This window comes from Ciona robusta, chromosome 7, assembly GCF_009617815.1.
Source record: "Ciona robusta chromosome 7, ASM961781v2".
NCBI lineage: Eukaryota > Metazoa > Chordata > Ascidiacea > Phlebobranchia > Cionidae > Ciona > Ciona robusta.
In genome coordinates, this window is record NC_143241.1 from 6,888,688 (window position 1) to 6,907,555 (window position 18,868).

Here is an 18,868-nt window from a genome sequence, read left to right on the forward strand (position 1 = left end):
AAGTTACATACTTGGTAACACGAAAGCAGCACGAGGTGTATGAAACAGAACACCTGTGTTATAACGACTGTCATTTTCCGGCCACGCGAGGATAAATACCATGCAAATCATATACATGTAAACCAAATACTATTAAATCATAGCGGGCACAAGGTGCATGAAAGAGAACACACATGTTAAGAAAACTATACATTATGCCAAATATATATGTAAATACTGTCCAAACTATATACGTCAATATTATCTACAGATGGTACCACGATGGTGAAGAATTAAATGGTAGAGATCCTAATGTAGATATAGATGCTGAAGGAACATTGACATTATATGTGGTAACTGCTGATCATAATGGACAGTATGTTTGTGAGGCTGAGAATGAAAGAGGAATTATTCGGAAAGTGACAGATGTTTTGGTACTGGGTGAGTCGTTTGTTTTCTGTAAAGAAAATACTAACATTGATTGATTTATTCTTTCAATATGTGTTTATAGGTTGGTGCTGTTTGCAAGTAAGTTGCAACACATAGTTAAGGTCAAGGATATTTATAGTGAAACAGCCACACTTTTTAGTTTACACTCTTTGAGTCTCTTTCCCACACTTTTTTTCCATAGCATGTTTTAAACGACTGTTGTTTTATGTTAAATCTTTTATCTTCATTCTTTAAATAACATAATCTTCGCTACAGTTCTCAAAAAATAAAAATTATGATATTATTATTCAATATGAGTGCGGTCCTTTAGCAAGGCATGCCTGAGAGATTTAGGGCACAGTAAACTCAACACCTAATTTTAGGTGTTACTCATATGAATTTTTACCTCCTAATATTACACAACATAAGATTGATTGATCCCTGCGGAAAAAACAACATTTTTTTTTTTTTTTAAAACAACATTTTTATTGTAAAACGGACCCCCCCCCCTTTTTTATCAGATCATGACCATACTTGTTAATTTTTCACAGAGCATCCGGACATCAAGGGAGGAGGAAACGTAGAGCGGATCACTGTGTTGGAGGGGGAGGATGTTGATCTTACCTGTGAAGCAGATGCTGTTCCTCCTCCTACCATCACTTGGTATGGAGGAGAGGATCAAACTCAGGTGAGAAAGATAGATTTTCCAATGATGTTGAATGGATTCTCATTTTTTTCTTGCGACCATATTTTTCCTAAATTTTTTACATAATTATCAAACCAGGTAAAATTGCTAGGTTTTTATCAGAATTTAAATAAAATTTGTCGGATTTTTATCAATTATACCAGGCTTTCCCTGACTTGTTCGTGGCCCCTTTTAATTTTCCGCGACCTTTCATGGTTGATAGTATAAAATATGTAGTATTTTGTGTAAAATTGGTATACTCTTGGCGACCCCCCAAACTGTGTTACGCTGTCCCCAGTTTTTAAAGCAATGTTTTAAACAGGTAAAATCTTTTGGCGTTTTTTTTACGTGGTAGAGGTTCTAGAATTTAGGCCAGAATTGGAACATTCTCATTACCCTTAAAGTATTGATCCTATATCATATTGCAATTTTTTTGCAATTTTTTGTTTCTGGAAAAATTATGTATTTGTTACAGTTAGCAAACATTATGCTTTTTTATGGTTATATCTGATCACAATTTTTCAACAGACGGTGTTAGAAGAACGTGAACACATTGAGTTTATAGAGAATGGTCAAACTTTCCGTATAACAAGTGCTAGAGTATCAGACACTGGATTATATAAATGTACAGCTGTTAATAAAGTGGGGGAAACACATAAGGTAAGAAAGTTATATTTCAACAATCTTTTAGCAGCCTATCTGGGTATCTGGTATAAAAAAATCATAGTGCATTTTAAATGTCTCGGCTGGCAGTTATTCCTAATGTAGTCTTGCCTAATGACAGACGAAACATCGGAAATACTAATACACTGCATTTTCATACCAGATAAGCCGTTGAAAGGAGGAACAACAGTTTTAAAATTACTAAATTTCATGTGTTGGGGGAATTGTTATCCCTAACTTATTTTAATGTTTACTTTATTTTTCCAGTTTATAAGATTGGACGTATATGTCCCACCAACCATAAGAGATAATGAAGTTGTTTCCGTTCAAACTGTTGTTGTTGATGAATCCATTGATTTACATTGTTATGTTGATGGTATTCCTTTTCCTGCAATAAGGTGGTACACAGGTCAGCGGTGAATGGTCATTTATTCAATCTTTCGATTACTTATTCTTTTTTTTATTTGAATGAATGTAACTTACTTTATCCTTGCGTGACTGGAAAACCAAAGTGGTTATTACGCAGGTTTTCTGTTTCATACACCTTGTGGCAGCTTATAAGTTAACACAAGTGTAACTTGTTGGGAATTGTTTTTATCTGTTTTTACCAACTGTTGTTTTGCTGTTGATTTCCTTCTTATCGTTTTTTAAATAACATGATCTTCACTTTCGCTTTCATAGAGATAAAAAAAATTATTAAAATATTATTGTATAATCACCGATGTAAATGAAGTTATACCAGTAAGTTCAGTAGTTGCCCTGCTATGAGAGGATAAACAAGTTACATTTATTCAATTTTACATAGCAGTTTTCGCTCATAAATTTTGTACAACCACAGGTGTAAATGAGGTCATACCAGATGATGAAAGAGTTCAATTTATCGATCGCGACCAAACCCTTCGTATAAACTCAGCATTGGTATCTGACACTGGTTCATACAAATGCATTGCAACTAATGTGGCTGGAGAAAGCTCTAAAGATTTTGACCTAAATGTCCACGGTAAGTGTATATATAATAATGTTCCACCTTTGCATGCAGGTTACTTTATATTTTTTTATTTATTAAATCTAAAGTATTTATTAAATTTTATGTTACAAAATATGTTAAACTTTTCCTTCTAAATTTTTTTTTTGTAATTAAGACTGTTGTAACTAAATTGCCAAATAACCTAAAAACCATGAAGTGTAAACACATTCCATATTTCTACAGTACCACCATTTATAAAGGGAAATGATGAAAATCATGTCGTTACATTGGATACAACACTGGTTCTTCGATGTTTGTAAGTTAAAACATTTGAATATCGTTTAAACATGTTATATCCTATTGTAATTATGTTATGTCAGTTGACTTATGATTCCAACCACAATATTTGCCCAATGGCCTTAATAAAGCCAATAAAAAACTTTTTATTTCCCCAAAACTCAATTTCTTTAATAAAAGATTGTTTTTCCAAAATTGAGAGATTTTATTTGGCTATTTTTTTAAAACTAAACAAATTTTCAATTTTTTTTAAAACTAATGGATCTTTTTATTCTAAATAATTTTTCTATATAGAACGAATGGGATTCCGAAGCCTGCCATCGTGTGGACACTTGACGATGACCCGATCACATCCCGAGCAGGAATGAGGATCGTGCAGGATAACCAGGTGATTGAGTTCTCCAACATCCAGATTGACGACGTAGGTGATTATCGATGCACGGCAACAAATGAAGCAGGAACAGCCACCAAGAATCACAACGTCATTGTGCAAGGTAGTTTCGTTTTTTGAAATATCATTTTGTTAACAATTTGTTTTAAGAATTTTTTTTTAGTTTTAACAACATTTTGTGAAAATAAAATTAAAAAAAAAAATTTTTTTGATTAAAAAATGTAAATTTTATTTTTTTCGGGCAGTGATTTCAAGTTTTAAAAACATTTTGTAGAAATAGATTAAAAAAAATTAATTTTTGCTTTTTTTCCGATTTAAAAAAATATTTTTACAGTTATTTTTTCTGACAGTTCCTCCAAGTATATCTGGCGAGGAATCGAACAACGTCACCGTGACACTAGGTGGAGCTGTAACAATCACTTGTGATGCGTCAGGGGATCCCCCTCCAACCATTGTTTGGTTAAAAAATGGAACTCCGTTATTTGGATCAGATGAAAGTATCACCATCAGTGAGGATGGGACAAGCCTATCTATGTCTGGTAGGTTTCAAATATCCCATGTTTGGTGTCTAATATAGGATATTAAACACAGTATCTCTTTTTTGTCTTTTTCTTATACCCTCTTTTTCTAATAAGAGGTTATTATAAATGTTTGCCATACATCAAAAAACATTTTCCAAAAAATGAATTACCCACTAAGTCACATACATGTTAACTCGTAAGGTAGGACGAGCTGTATAAAACAAAACATCCGTGTTGTAACGACTGTCGTTTTCCGAACCATGAAAGAATAAAGCAAGTCCCATTTATTAGTTTATTTAAATATTCTACGTTGATTCATTGTTTCAACCCACAAAGTTATCCTGTGAGGATAAAGTTTTATTCATTGAAATATTATTATTTTACCTAACAGAGGCCGTTGAGTCTGACCGAGGTCAATATTCTTGCGTGGCTTCCAACGATGTAGGGGTTGTAACACACGACTACAACCTTGACGTTCTCGTGCCACCTGTCATCAGCAAACCTAACGAACGAGTGTCGTCTGTCGTGCATCAGACCAAAACCTTGCATTGTGATGTTTATGGACATCCATTCCCAACCATAAGGTGTGTGGTATACTTATTATTTAGTAGAGTGGGGGAAGATGGGTCACCTTTTCATTCTATTTCCCGGCCCATTTGATGATAAACAAAGAAAGTATAAAAATATATGGGGTTATTTGAAACTGGGTTTTATAGATTAGAACTTAAAGTGCTGTGTAAAATGTGATTAAGACGTTCTAGGTTCAAAAGCTTTGCTAAGTGAACAGATGTGTCTTTAAACATAACACTCAGTTAACAACTAAAAAAATTAAAAAATTAAAACAAATTCACAGTTTAGAAGTGAAGCAAAACATTTTTTTAAACATTTTAGCTTTTTGTTGTCACAGATTTGTGTTAGAAAACTATACTGTATTATCTTGGTGACCAAGAAATCTCTCTATGAACAGATTTATTTAACAACTAAGATTAACCTAATAGTCACTCATGCAAGAAAATTTAGTTAAAAATATGCAGACATGAGACACTTGTTTTATAGCTCCTGGCGCTCAACCCTGCAAGGATTTAATGTTATTATTTATTTACTGAGCAACCAATCCAATAAATTTTCAGGTGGTTTGTTTACGGCCAGCCAGTATTGGAAAGTGATCGGATTTCCATTGAAAATCGTGGTCAGAATTTGGAGATTTCTGACGTTCAAGTGTCTGATGCAACAAGATATACATGCGTGGCAAGCAATATTGTGGGGAGGGCAAATAAACTTGTTACACTTAATGTACATGGTAAGTAGAAGGCTTTTATATTTCTTGGGCAAGATACTTAAGAGCATTTGCTCCAACCCAGTGGTCACTAATGGGTTGTTTAAATTGTCAACCACACATAAAAAAATAAAGAAAACAAAAAATATTATCCATAAAGGCTGGCAGAAGGTGTATGAAACAGAACACCCGTGTTATAATGATGTCAAAAATAAATACACCCAAAAAAACTTTACTTTTAAATTTTCTATAAAAAAATATCAATATAAAATTTCGTTTCAACAATTTTTCTTTTGTTGTCTAAAGTTATATTTTCATTTTAAGGATTATCCAAAATTATATTTTTCATAAACATAATCTTTTTTTAACCCAATAAATTTTTTTCAGTACCTGCTACTATCATTGAGCCAGTAGAAAACATGGTAGAACACACTGTAGTCGAGGGCCAACGTGCTGAACTAACTTGTGTAGCAACTGGTATACCACTTCCAAGAGTCACTTGGCTAAAAGATGGAATTTCTTTGAACAAAGCTAAATATTTAAAGGTATTATATTTTGAGAAATTATTGGATTATCATTAGTTGGTGGTCAGGAAAATTTGATTTTTCGATTCTAATGTGTGATAAAAATCATTTTCTCTTTATAGTAGGATGGGGTAAGATGGGACATGTTTAATTCTCTTATCGTCCCATTTTCGGTGCTAACATTGCCCCATCAAGATATAACTCACACAATGGTAGCAGCAACGAGCCCAAACCCAAAACCTCTGGGTTACAGGCATGCCTGCCACAACAATTGTTGTACCACTGTTTGTGTAGATTAAATTTAAATTTTCTCTATAAATGACTGTTAGAGTCGTGTTACAGAAACATCTAGTCAGTCAACATGTCGTAATACATTTACTGTGTTTTAATACGCTGGAATATGTTACTTAACTTACACTATATAAATAACAGGTAAAAGATCGGGGCAAAGTTCTCATAATATCAAAAGCTGATGTAAACCACCACGAGGGAAGATATGAATGTGTTGCAAATAATGGTGTGGGAGATGATAGTAGGCAAATGACTCTTGTTGTTCATGGTATGCAATTTTTATTTATTTACTTGAAAATGTTTTTTTTTGTTTTTTTTTTTTATTTAATTGGTAATTTCAGTTGGTATTAAATGTTCTGCACAAAGTTTTTTCTTTTTTTTTTCTTTTTGTTGCAATATGAATTTTTTAAACATAATCTTTGAAATTAAAGTGGTATCTTACATATGAGCTGGCATTGTTCTGTTAAAATTTTGCTGTTTTTTCATCATTCACTTCCAGTCATTGTAGTAATTTTTTTTATCAGTTCCCCCAGTAATATTTGGCCACTCGAGGGACAGAACGAAGGTGATCAACATCGGAAGATCAGAAGTTTTGGAATGTCGGATCAAAAAAGGAAAACCAACCCCGGAAGTAAGACTCCTCAAAATTTATGCCATGTGACACTGGGATTTGGCCAAACTTTGCCAACTGCCCTTTGTTTCAAAAATGTTTTTAATTATATTACTTTTGTTTTTTTCCTTACAGGTGATTTAACAACTGTTTTGTCGCTATATCATGTTTTTTTCAGTTTAAATTTTTTTATATCTAGCTGATCAAATTGATGAATAAATTTTCTTTATTTTAATAAAAATTCAACACGAATTTTTATACAGATTAAATGGTACAACCAGGACAACCAGTTGATCAATGCTTCTCGTGGCATTGTGTTCACTAACGGTAGACAACGCCTTCATATACTTAGTGCACAATTATCCCATGTTGGTAACTACTGGTGTGAGGCTACCAACATTGCTGGCAAGTCAAGGAAAGATTACACCTTGGATGTTATTGGTAATTATAAAATATCATATATGGTAATTTCTAAGCAGGCACAAAGTGTATGGAACATACCACCTGTGTTAAGGTTACACGCTGTATATTGTTTGTAAGATATTGCTACAGATACTGTGTTACTCATAAGCGGGCCCGAGGTGTATGAAACAGAACGCTTGTGTTAATAAAAAAAATCTAAAAAAATAATCTCCCGCAAAATTACTTGGTGATAGCTGGTAAGCTTACACGAGGTGTATGAAACAGAACATAAATGTTATAATGACTTGCGTTGTCCTGTCACATGAGGGTAAAGCGAGTTTTTTTTTATGATTTTCTGGTATGGCAGAACCACTGTTTTAGGTGACCATTAAAATATATATGTATATATATAATAATTTTTCAGTTCCCCCCTCCATCCGTGGTTCTGGAGAAACAACGAAAGTTAGCGTGGTTCTTAATAATGACATCACAATGGAGTGTCAGGTCGAGGGAATCCCCACACCCACTGTAACATGGAGGAAAGATGGACAACCCGTCACCTCGTTACGTGTCGGACAGCATCAAATATCAGCAGGTTAGTACCAATGTAACGAAGCCTGTATTTTTTACAGATTCGTGTATAACATAAATATCCTGTATTTTTTACGAGTTGGTGTACAACATAGCATAGCCTGTTTTAGCCTTTTAATCACGGTGGTCAGCGTTATGGTTAACAATAGTATAAACTAAAATCACATTTGAAGTTGAAATTTGTCAAATTTTATTGAAACAGTGTACCCAACTGCTTTTTACTTAGAAGTCTGTAGGGTGTAACGGTCACACCTTTTATCCAAAACAATATTTCTTCCTTTTTTATCAACAAGCGTGTTTTAACAACTGTTGTTTTACCGTTACTACCCGTCTTTTTGCTTTTGTCAACTCTCTTGTTCTTCGGTATCGTGACCTAAAAGACGAAGTAAATTTCAATTATTCATTCAAGTCTTACGTATAAAACTAACTTTTATTTTAAATATAAAAATTGAGTAATACATTACTTCTTACAAGAAACCTATCTTTGCAATTTGAAACAAAAGTTTACATTATAACATAATCTTTATAGAGGTAATGTATTTCGTACAGGTGGTACAAGGCTTACGGTGTCAGATGCATTGGAAAGTGATGCTGGCAGATATCAATGTTTGGCAGATAATAACGCTGGAAATGCAACCAAAGATTTTCTACTGGATGTTTACTGTGAGTTTGTGGGGACAAAAATAATAAATTAATATATTTTATTCTATTCTATATGGGGGAGGTTTCACAGCGTGGCTCGACATTGGCCCTACAATTTAGGCCGGGATCGGCCTATTACTTTAACAACCGCGTTGTTACCGTTTGGACATCATCAGATTCAAAGCCATAGCGCCGTAACTTTAAAAGAACATTGTAAATTCAAAACAGGATCAAGAAAAATGGAATTTAGATGCTAACAATATACCATCTTACCCCACAGTACTGTACGCTCACCAAAACATATAATAATATTGTTGTTTTGCTGCTGATTCCCTTCTTTTCGTTCCTTAAATATTTGATCAATGATATCGGTCTTAAACAGATGAATAAAAAATCATATTATGTAAAATATCCCCACAGTACTATTTATTTAAACTGCTTAGTGCTTACCCTACAGTTCTATACTTGAACACCTATTCTTATTCTACAGTACCACCGAGTATTGGTGGTGATTCCGTTGTGAACATAACTGTTGTTGAAAATACCCCGGTTCGAATGTTATGCGACGTTGATGCTTTCCCACCACCAGCTATTACTTGGTTCAAAAACTCAAGGCCATTCTTGTTGCACCCTGGTGTCACGTTATCAGATGGGGATAGACAGCTGGATATACGTTGGGCGCATGTAGGTTTTGTTTCTGATGATGTTTTTCTTGTTTTTTTTTAGTTTTTCTTGTTTTTTTTAAAAAATTAAAAAAATTGTTTGAAAAAAATGTCACTATTTTTGTTGTTCTTTTTGTTCTTTTTTTTGGTAATTTTTGTAAGTGCCACTTTAAAAGTGATAAACTAGTTTATATTACACAATTTTAAACTTAACACATTCTGTGATGAAGTCTTGCCGGATAGCAGACGAAACATCGGAAATACTCTACTTTTTATACCAGTTGAGTCGCTAAAAGATTATTTACATTATGTTTCTTAGCAGATGTATAAAAAAGTACTATTTTCGTTACCAATATTTTACTCTTCCCAACATACATTCTTCGCCGTGGAACACTGGTTAGCGTGTCTGACTTTAACCTAGAGGTTACAGGTTCAAGGCTCATTGCTGCCATTGTGAGCGTATGTGCCCTTGGGGAAGACACTAAACATTAATAGCTCCAACCCAATAGTCACTAACGCAAGAGTAAATAAGTTACATTCATTCACATAGGAGCAAGATACAGGCATGTTCCATTGTGAAGCCGTCAATGTCGCCGGTAGAAAGAAAAAATACTTTAGATTGAAAGTTCTTGTTTTGCCAACAATTTCAGGCCAACAGTTCAACAGACAAAGACATGGTTTGTGGTTTATTGCTCTTATAATATTTTGGGTATTCTTTTTTTTGTTATTTCTTGTCACTGCTACCATTTTATGAGTATGTGTCTTTCGGCAAGACACTCAATGGCAATTACTTCAACCCTGTGGTCACCGAAAAATCTAAAAAAAATCATTATCTAGTAAGTTACATACGTGCTTTAGAAATACTATTTTTTGACTTCTTAGTTCGGACACCACAATTTGAAACCCTTTAAATGTATTTGTTTCTTATTACGGCTTAATGATTTAAAATTCAAAGTATATTTTTTACACAGTTGTTGGGGACCGTATTCGAATGATGTGTGATCCCGATGGTGTGCCCATACCAACTATTACATGGACCAAAAATGGCGAAGATATTGATACGGATACTGACGTCCAATCTGAAGGCAGAGTTTTGGTCATACAGTCAGCTCAGGTATGATGATGTTTTTAATATTTAAATTTTCAATTAAATACATAGTAGGGTCAGGGGTAGATACTAAATAGGACACTCCTTCATTCTATTTTTTATGTCCTGTTTGGTAGTAAACAAAGAACATTCAATGAATTATAAAACCGCATCCTCATGACTTCCATAGACTATCGTTAATTGTTTAAAACACAATCAGGATATTCGAATTTTATTTGCTAAAGGTGTCCCATCTTTCCCCACCCTACTATACACAAATTTAATGGCAAGTGCTAATGGTCTTACTCACTCTGTCGTTTTTCGGCAAGCATGGATAAAACAAATTACATTCATCCATTCACTCAGGTTTCGCATACTGGGGAATTCGTATGCAATGCAACTAACATAGCGGGCACCGATACCAAGCATTATGACATCACAGTGTTTGAACCACCGCATATAGTCGACAATGACGTCATGAACACGATACTTGTGAACCAGGGGGATGGGTTTAGGTTGGAATGTGTGGTGACTGGAACACCTACCCCTGATATTGTATGGTTGAAAAATAGAAGAAGGATTTCCCAATATTTTGACAGGTGGGCGTTTTTCTGTTTGTATTTTTTTTTAAAAAGGCATAATACAAAAGTGTTGAACTGTGCATATACTGTTGTAAATTCGTTTTATTGTCAAATTTTATAAAAAAATCAGTTTTATACTAAAAAAACGATTTATATCAAAATTGACTGTTTTTTGCTGGTAATGCGATAACAAATTTTATTGGATTATTCAGAAAATTTTTTTTATAGAGTACTGATTATTTTAGGGAAGTTTTTTCTGTTGTTTTATTTTGTAAGCGGGAACGAGGTGTAGGAAACAGAACACCTGTGTTATAACGACTGTCGTTTTTCCATCATTAGACGATAATACAAGTTATTCATTCATTTATTTTATCCACAGAGCTACAATAAGGGAAGGCGGTCGATTCCTGTTGATTGACAGCTCAGAGGTTGAAGATGCTGGTAGATATACTTGCTCGGCAAGCAACAGTGTGGGGGTGGAGGATAAACATTATCAAGTTAATGTTAGAGGTGGGCTTAATTATAAAAATATTCCCTAATAATTTACTGTAATAATTCTTGTAATAAATTCCATGAATCTGACCCTGATCTGGAGATTTGAACGATTCTTGTGTAAAGAAATACAGTAATCAGTAAGGATGTGGTGCTAGGAAAATGTTAAAAATGTTTTCATAAAATGATTTTTTTCTGTCGCTCTTGCTGACACATTTTGTCCATAGCGCGTTTAACCACTGTTGTTTTTGCTTTTTAATTCCCCTTTTTTGTTCTTAAAATGGCAAAAAATAGGTTATATTTAATATAACCTCATTCTAAAAAAACACTATTTTAGTTTTTTAGATTAAACTTTTTTTCCATACAGTACCCCCATCTATTCGTGACAATGACATCATACAGGATTTGTGGGTGGCTGAGGGTCATAACATTTCACTGACATGCGACGCAGATGCCGTGCCACCCCCTACCATACAGTGGCTTGTCAATGGAGTTCTGTTAGTTCCAAATCCAAGAGTTCGTGAACAATCTGGTGGCCGTGTGTTGCTTGTTTCAAATGCTCATGTAAGAGTATTTGTGTGTGTGTTAAAGAATGGCATTTTGAGATCATAAAATATCAATATAAGAATAAAAAAATAAGTAATATGAGATAAGTGGTTAAAGTAATGCTAATGAAAAAATTTGTAACATAAACATAAAATCTACCAAAACCAACACCATAAAATAACATACGTGGTAACTCGTGAGCACAAGCCACGAGGTGTGTGAAACAGAACACCTGTGTTATAACAGCTGTCGTTTTCCGGCCACGTGAGAATAAAGCAAGTTACATTCATTCATTCCTTCCCCATAATTTCCACAGGAAGATGATGCAGCAGTTTACTCATGTGTTGCCACTAATGTAGCGGGCAGCTCGTCAAGGGATATAAGACTCGATGTATATGCAACGCCAACCATACCCGATAGTGACGTCACAGAGGAGTTACATCCCAACCGAGGACGTCCGTTCAGATTATCTTGTCCAGCGAGGGGATACCCCCAACCCGAGATTGAGGTGTTTTATACTTTATCTATGTTTTATTTATATATGGGTGTACTTTGTCTTGGCACTGTTGTTATAAGCCCTGAGTGTTAACCAGCGGATATCTTATTCAGGGCTCGGTGCTGCCACAACAGTGAAAGTGTTTGTCCTTCGCCAAATCACTTAAGAAACACTGCTTTAACCCAGTAGTCACGAACGAGGATAAATAAGTGATATATTTTGTAGTACAAGATTTTTCCCACTAAAATCAGCTTTGCAGAAAAAGGATATGGTTCAGAAAAAATACTATATTTTAAATAACTTTCTAAAGAAATCAAATCGAATATTTTTCGAAATACCAAAATCGAAATACCAAATTTACGCTTATTTTCTCTTTTTCCCCGTTTTTAAACCGTTTAATCCCCTCCTAGTGGTACAAAGATGGTTTCCGAATTGCTTCCACGGCGACAGAAGGTTTTGTAACCTCTGGTTACGAGTTGTCGGAAAGTGGTCAGTACCTCACTGTTGGAGCGGCAGAACTTCGTCACACGGGGGCTTACATGTGCCGAGCAACGAACGACGCGGGAGAGGTCGCGAAGAAAATAAACGTGGAAGTTCGAGGTGAATGTTTTGTTATTTAACGCTAACACTGCAGTGATTTTTTGCTTTAAATTACTTTTTTAATTAAATTGCCGTATTTAATTTAAAACGCAGCAATTTTTTCAACTAAAAAAATTAGTATTTTTTTTATTTTTGATATTTTTTGAGGTGAATATTTTGTGTTGTATTTATTACTCTGTACTGTAACAAGCATATTATTGATCTTATTCTTTTTATGTGGTTCTAAGTTTTTAAATTATACTGGGATTTTTACTACAGTAAAAGTTTTTTAAACTGTTAAAACCATAAAATAGAAATATAAAGTTAACAAAGAGAAAAAATTAATAACTATTTTTCAAGAGTTTTTTATTAACTTTCAGTCCCACCAAGCATTAACGAAGATGGGAGTTCCCCCAGTGATGTCACAAGCCACATTAACACCCCAACGCTACTCCGATGTTCAGCGTATGGTATACCATCACCTACTATACAGTGGTTAAAAGGTAAGTTAACTCTATATGTTGGGCACAGTGATTGGCATACTTGCCTTTAACCTAGAGAGTATGGATTGAAGGCTCGCCGTTGCTACCCCTGTGGCTTGGTAAAACCTAAATCTCATATTTCCTGATCAATTTTTTGTTAACAATGCTCTTTTTTAGAGTCGTGAGGATATGGGTGTATATTTATGTGAATATTTTTTGTTTACTACTAAATGTGACGTGGTCTAACAATTAAGTTGCCCCACCACACAAGGATAAATGGTGTAATCCTTTCATTTATCTTTTTATGGGTTCTTTATTAATTCTTTATTAAAAATTAGATTTTTATAATTTGATTTTTTGGGAGGAGGGGTAATATTATAACTTTTTTGTATTTTTGTTTATATTTTATTGTGAAGAATTTATAAAAACTTATTACCCTCATGCAGATGGCCAAGCAATTGACACCAACAGCGAAAATATTGTTGTACAGTTTGGTGGACGATACCTTCGTATCTCGAACACCCATCTTTCTGATGAAGGGACATACACTTGTATTGCAAGTAATGCAGCTGGTGATGTGAGCAGAAACATCAACTTGCATGTTAACGGTATGCGAACATATTTTTGCGATGTTTTAGTAAAAAGTTTTTTTATTTTATTTTCAAGTCATAAAATGTTTTAGTAAAATATATTTTTTTAGTTTCAAATTTTGTAAAGTTTAAAGTTTGATTACAAATTAAAATTACCTAATTTTTTATTATAAATTAACATTTTCGCCAAATACTACATCATTTAGAACAAAAATTATTAAAAACAACTAAGAACAAAAAATATGATTTTTATAAAATTTTTACGCTCTTGCTTTCTAGTGCCTCCGGTGATAGAGGGTTCGAACGAGTTATTCCCCACAGCAGTAGGTGTACCCACCAACCATACAATATCATTGACGTGCATCATTGAAGAAGGTAACCCCTTCCCCGACATCGTGTGGCGAAAAGGAAGGACTGAGCTACAAGCCAGGTGTGTAGGGTTTCAATGTTATTATAATTACATGCATGTGGTGTGACCCAGAATATGAGTTATTAAGTATACGTACTTATATTAGGTATATATATATATACTGCCGGAAAAGTGGTACGTGTGTCTGCCTATAACCAGGAGGTTATAGGTTCAAGGCTTGTCGCTGCTACCATTGTGGGTGTATGTTTCCTCTGGCAAGACATTTTACGGCAATTGCTACAATCCAGTGGTTATTAATGGATCGTCTAAATTTTTGGGCATTATAAAAAATTTAAATACGTGGTAACTATTGAGCTGGCATGAGGTGTATGATACAGAACACCTGTAGTGTAAAGACTGTTGAAAAGCAAATTATACTCATGAAACAAGGTGTATGAACAACATATATATTATAACTTATATATAAACAAAGTATATATTATTTATAAACATATTATATTATGTACTATAAGTTGTGATGATAGACAAATGTCATTCATTCACTTACAAAAACAACACATTGATTCACTTATTATCATACATTATTATCACACAGCGGTCGTGTAAGTTTCCTTTCCAATGGTCAACTACTTGAGATAGAAGGCAGTCGAACATCAGACACGGGCAGATATACTTGCTTTGCCAGAAACTCAGCAGGGGAGGATAGCAAGTCATTTGATGTGGAAGTTCAGAGTAAGTTTTGGGCGGTTTAGATTTTAAATGGAAATGGTTGTAAGAAAATTGATGAAAATAGTGTTAGTGTTTTTTACTGTTTTTGTGGCAAGACTAAAATACTAAATGGAATTTTGTAATTAGTATAATTTTTTTCTCCTTTTTAAACAGAATTTCACATGAATTTTTGTTAGTTTTTATTACTTTCATTGGGACAAATAAAACTTTATGCAGTTGCCCTGAAGTAAACTATTATAAATATTGATGAAATAAATCCCTCTGGTACATATGTTCTTAGCGACTTGCAACTTATTTTTTTGCCTTGTACTAAGTTATAATTGAATCAAATATCAATCTAATATTGCCTTTTTTTACTCAGCGCCCCCTACCTTCCCTGGTGGAGATGAAGTAAAGGACATCGATATAAATGAAGGATCCCCCCACCTTATTCACTGCAAAATAACTGCTGTACCATTACCTGAACTAACTTGGTTAAAGAATGGATATCCAATATCAGAAAGTGATGACGTTTTTATATTTCCTGGTGGAAGGACTCTGCAAATCAACAGTGCTAAGTTAGAGTGGTTTTTATTTTAGTGGAAGTAATGATTAGTTTTAAATTAACAAAAGCGTTTTTAACAAAAAACTTAAATTTATTTTATTGTTTCAAAAATCAAAATTTTGGCAAAAATTTTAGCCTTACTTATCTTAAAAGGGTGTATAGATTATGTGTTTACAACTTTTATCTAAACTCTCTGGCGAGACATCATAGGTTGGTATTATTTAATATTCTATTCTATGTGGGTGAGGTCTGAGTTCTAGAATTTAGCCCAGGATTGGCCCATTTTTCCTTATTTAACTTTCACTTTCTAAATTATAAATATCTCGCGGGCCATCAGAAAAACATTGGTTTTATTGTTCCAACTTTTTTTTCTATAAATTGTATCAAAAAGTTTAACAACCGCCTTCTAAAAGATTCTAATTTTCTAATTTTCCCACCAGACCATCAGATGAGGGGTTATACACTTGTGTTGCCACCAATGAGATTGGCAGTGACGAGAAAAATACGCGAGTGAAAGTGAACGTACCTCCTACTATAGGAAATGGAATCGGAAACAATATTCCTGAAAATGTTGTGGCTTCGCTTGGTGAACCTTTCACTTTAAGAGTGGGTGAAATATGTTGTTAAGAAATTTATAAAAAAATGTTAAAATTTATCCTAATTTTTTTTTTAATTCAATAAACATATTTTCCTTAAAAGTTCCACAAAGACAAAACAGTTTTATAATCATTTTTTTGTAACTGTTGTTTTGTTTTTACTTTTTTAAAGTAAAGCAGATACATTCTTTGTTTATTTTATTTTATCATAATGTTTATAAACTTATTTCTAAATTTTTATTTTTTCGAATGTGTATTCACAGTGCCCTGTAACTGGAAGCCCTACCCCAGTAATAACTTGGTATAAAAACGGTCGTTCCATCGACTTAGCTGATGACAGGTTTGATGTACAAGGTGATGGACAAATACTTACAATACTGTAAGTATTTTGATGGAAGTACTAAAAGGAAACTTCAAAAAAAACGCAATATGAATCTATTTACAAAAGTTTAGGTTTTGTGGTCAAAGTCAATGCACCGAAACAGATTTGTTTTTAGGAACCATTAAAACATAAAAAATTGAATATGTGTTCGGTAAACCTGTATTATATCCTACTTTTTTGTCACAATTGACCCTGATAACATAAATTTTCATTTCTGTATTGATTTGTGAACAGGTACAGTATGCCTGGCAGTAACAATAAAAATATAAATACACTTACGTCCTATTCCCACATAACAAGTATTATATACCCGGTAGTAGCATTAAATATTTATAATATAGATTCTATATCAATTATTCACACACAGGTCATCTGAGGTATTAGACAATGGGCATTATGATTGTCGAGCAAAGAACAAAGCTGGTGACGACAACAAAGTATTTGTCGCAAATGTTCGCGTTCCTCCTAATATTTCTGGCCCACCACGTGAACAAAGGATTGCGTTTGAAAACACAGCAGTGGTTATGCTATGTGATGCATCTGGTGTGCCTGAACCGGTGGGTGAATGAATGTTACTTCTGATACGAGGCAAAATGTAAACAATCTTTTAACGGCTCATCTGGTATAAAAAAACGAAACGTCATAATTGCATTATGTTTTTATACCAGACGAGCTTTTGAAAAAATGCAACTTATTTATCACAGAAAACAAAAGTCGTTATAACATGGTATTCTGTTTCATATACCTCGTGCCCGCTTACGAGTTAAAAAATTGTGTATACCTCTGCCTAATCTATGTATAATACAACTAACGAATTTTACTGTCGCAATATATAAAGTAAAACATGTCTTATTTATCAACATAGTCCTTGACATGGTTAAGAAATGGAGTTTCAATTTCAAACAATCCAAAGTATTCCGTCCTCTCCAATGGAAGGTTAATGATCATCATCAGTGTACAGAGGACCGATGATGGAGAATTTACTTGTGTTGCATCCAATGTAGTCGGACAGGTGGGTAAAATAGATGTTTTAAACTTTTTACTTATTTTTTTTTTTAATTTTAATTTTTTTAACTTAAAATTTTTATATTCGTTTTAAATTACATTTCAGATTATTTTAGTTTTATAGTTTTCTGTGCACATTTTTTTAGTGTTTTGTTTTAATTACATTTTGAATGTTCTTTGTTTTTAATAATCATAGCAGAGAATGAGCCAACTATGAAATAAATCCATGGTTCTATAGCTTCACCATAGGACCTTGACCATTTAGTATAGAACAGAATTGTTACAATTTCTAAAAATAATAATTCTCTTAAGCCTACCTTTTATTTTTTATTTCTATATTTTAATTTTTTATATTTTATTCTATTTTTTATGTTTTATGTCTATGTTTTAATTTTTTTTCTATTTTTTAATTTTTTCTATTTTTATTTTTATATTTTAATTACAGGCTCGTAAAACATATGAAGTGATAACATATGTAGCACCAGTGTTGCCCACTACATCTGGTGATATTACAGTTGATATTGGTGAAACGGCAACACTGAGTTGTGAGAATGACGCTGTACCGACACCGAGTGTTAAGTGGAGCAAGAGTGGAGTTGAACTGAATGACGAACTGGTATTTTAATTATTATGTTATAATTATAGCAAGGATCTGGTGCTACGAAATGTAACGGACACAAATCATCTTTTCTGTATTCAAGAATCTTTATAATTAGGGTCAGATTCGCAGAGTTTATTACCGATTTTGGCAATTTATAATTACAGTATCTTATTTAAGGCAGTTGTATTATTTTGAACATAACACTGATATTTGTTTAAGATCCGTTGTCACAAAAATCGTAACAGATAAAAATCAAGTTCAGCAAATAGTATGATATAGTTATAAGACATATATTTTTGGCAAATCATGTATCCCATTTTACACTAATTTTTGGACTCTTCAAAACATTTAATTCTAAAGAAACTTTCCAAAATTGTTCATACTCTCTGATTTGTGAACATTCTATTCTTCAGGGTGAAGATCAGGGCAAAGTTGCAATATCCGAGAATGGTCATCTCCTTATTATATCCGATGCACAGGAAGATGACGTTGGTCGATATCTTTGCATTGTTTCAAATGATGCTGGCATTCAATCCAAGTATGTTATGTAGTATGTAACTCGCTTTATACGCGCCTCGCAAGAAAACGACAGTCCTCATGTAATAACACGGGTGTTCATACACTTCGTGCCAGCTTACGAGTTACTATGTATGTTACATATCTGTTACTGTGAAGGATTTTTTATGTGTGGCTGATAATTTTGACAATCCATTAGTTACCACAGGATTTGAACAATTGCGGTTAAATGTCTTGCTCAAGGACACATACACCCACACCGCTACCAGCAACAAGCCTTGAACCCATAACCTCTAGGTTAAAGACATGCGCACCAACCACTTTAAATCCATCATTTTGTAC

General features: G+C 33.6%; 1 protein-coding gene across 1 annotated transcript in view; it reads left to right on the forward strand.

Moving 5' to 3' along the window:
* LOC149734279 (hemicentin-1-like) overlaps positions 1-18,868 on the forward strand; it is a 59,402-nt gene that overhangs the window by 14,667 nt on the left and 25,867 nt on the right. The window contains exons 27-61 of the mRNA XM_089881810.1: positions 251-420; positions 960-1,096; positions 1,622-1,753; positions 2,024-2,165; positions 2,595-2,756; positions 2,967-3,039; positions 3,315-3,514; positions 3,762-3,950; positions 4,324-4,516; positions 5,063-5,232; positions 5,596-5,753; positions 6,165-6,291; positions 6,548-6,654; positions 6,897-7,074; positions 7,460-7,630; positions 8,176-8,289; positions 8,759-8,952; positions 9,481-9,607; positions 9,902-10,044; positions 10,384-10,616; positions 10,978-11,108; positions 11,458-11,654; positions 11,953-12,144; positions 12,543-12,732; positions 13,092-13,214; positions 13,640-13,801; positions 14,063-14,213; positions 14,749-14,885; positions 15,244-15,439; positions 15,867-16,032; positions 16,286-16,401; positions 16,772-16,961; positions 17,270-17,416; positions 17,855-18,025; positions 18,424-18,548. Of these exons, the coding sequence (XP_089737936.1) occupies positions 251-420; positions 960-1,096; positions 1,622-1,753; positions 2,024-2,165; positions 2,595-2,756; positions 2,967-3,039; positions 3,315-3,514; positions 3,762-3,950; positions 4,324-4,516; positions 5,063-5,232; positions 5,596-5,753; positions 6,165-6,291; positions 6,548-6,654; positions 6,897-7,074; positions 7,460-7,630; positions 8,176-8,289; positions 8,759-8,952; positions 9,481-9,607; positions 9,902-10,044; positions 10,384-10,616; positions 10,978-11,108; positions 11,458-11,654; positions 11,953-12,144; positions 12,543-12,732; positions 13,092-13,214; positions 13,640-13,801; positions 14,063-14,213; positions 14,749-14,885; positions 15,244-15,439; positions 15,867-16,032; positions 16,286-16,401; positions 16,772-16,961; positions 17,270-17,416; positions 17,855-18,025; positions 18,424-18,548 (5,514 nt within the window). The remainder of the gene's footprint in view (positions 1-250; positions 421-959; positions 1,097-1,621; positions 1,754-2,023; positions 2,166-2,594; positions 2,757-2,966; positions 3,040-3,314; positions 3,515-3,761; positions 3,951-4,323; positions 4,517-5,062; positions 5,233-5,595; positions 5,754-6,164; positions 6,292-6,547; positions 6,655-6,896; positions 7,075-7,459; positions 7,631-8,175; positions 8,290-8,758; positions 8,953-9,480; positions 9,608-9,901; positions 10,045-10,383; positions 10,617-10,977; positions 11,109-11,457; positions 11,655-11,952; positions 12,145-12,542; positions 12,733-13,091; positions 13,215-13,639; positions 13,802-14,062; positions 14,214-14,748; positions 14,886-15,243; positions 15,440-15,866; positions 16,033-16,285; positions 16,402-16,771; positions 16,962-17,269; positions 17,417-17,854; positions 18,026-18,423; positions 18,549-18,868) is intronic.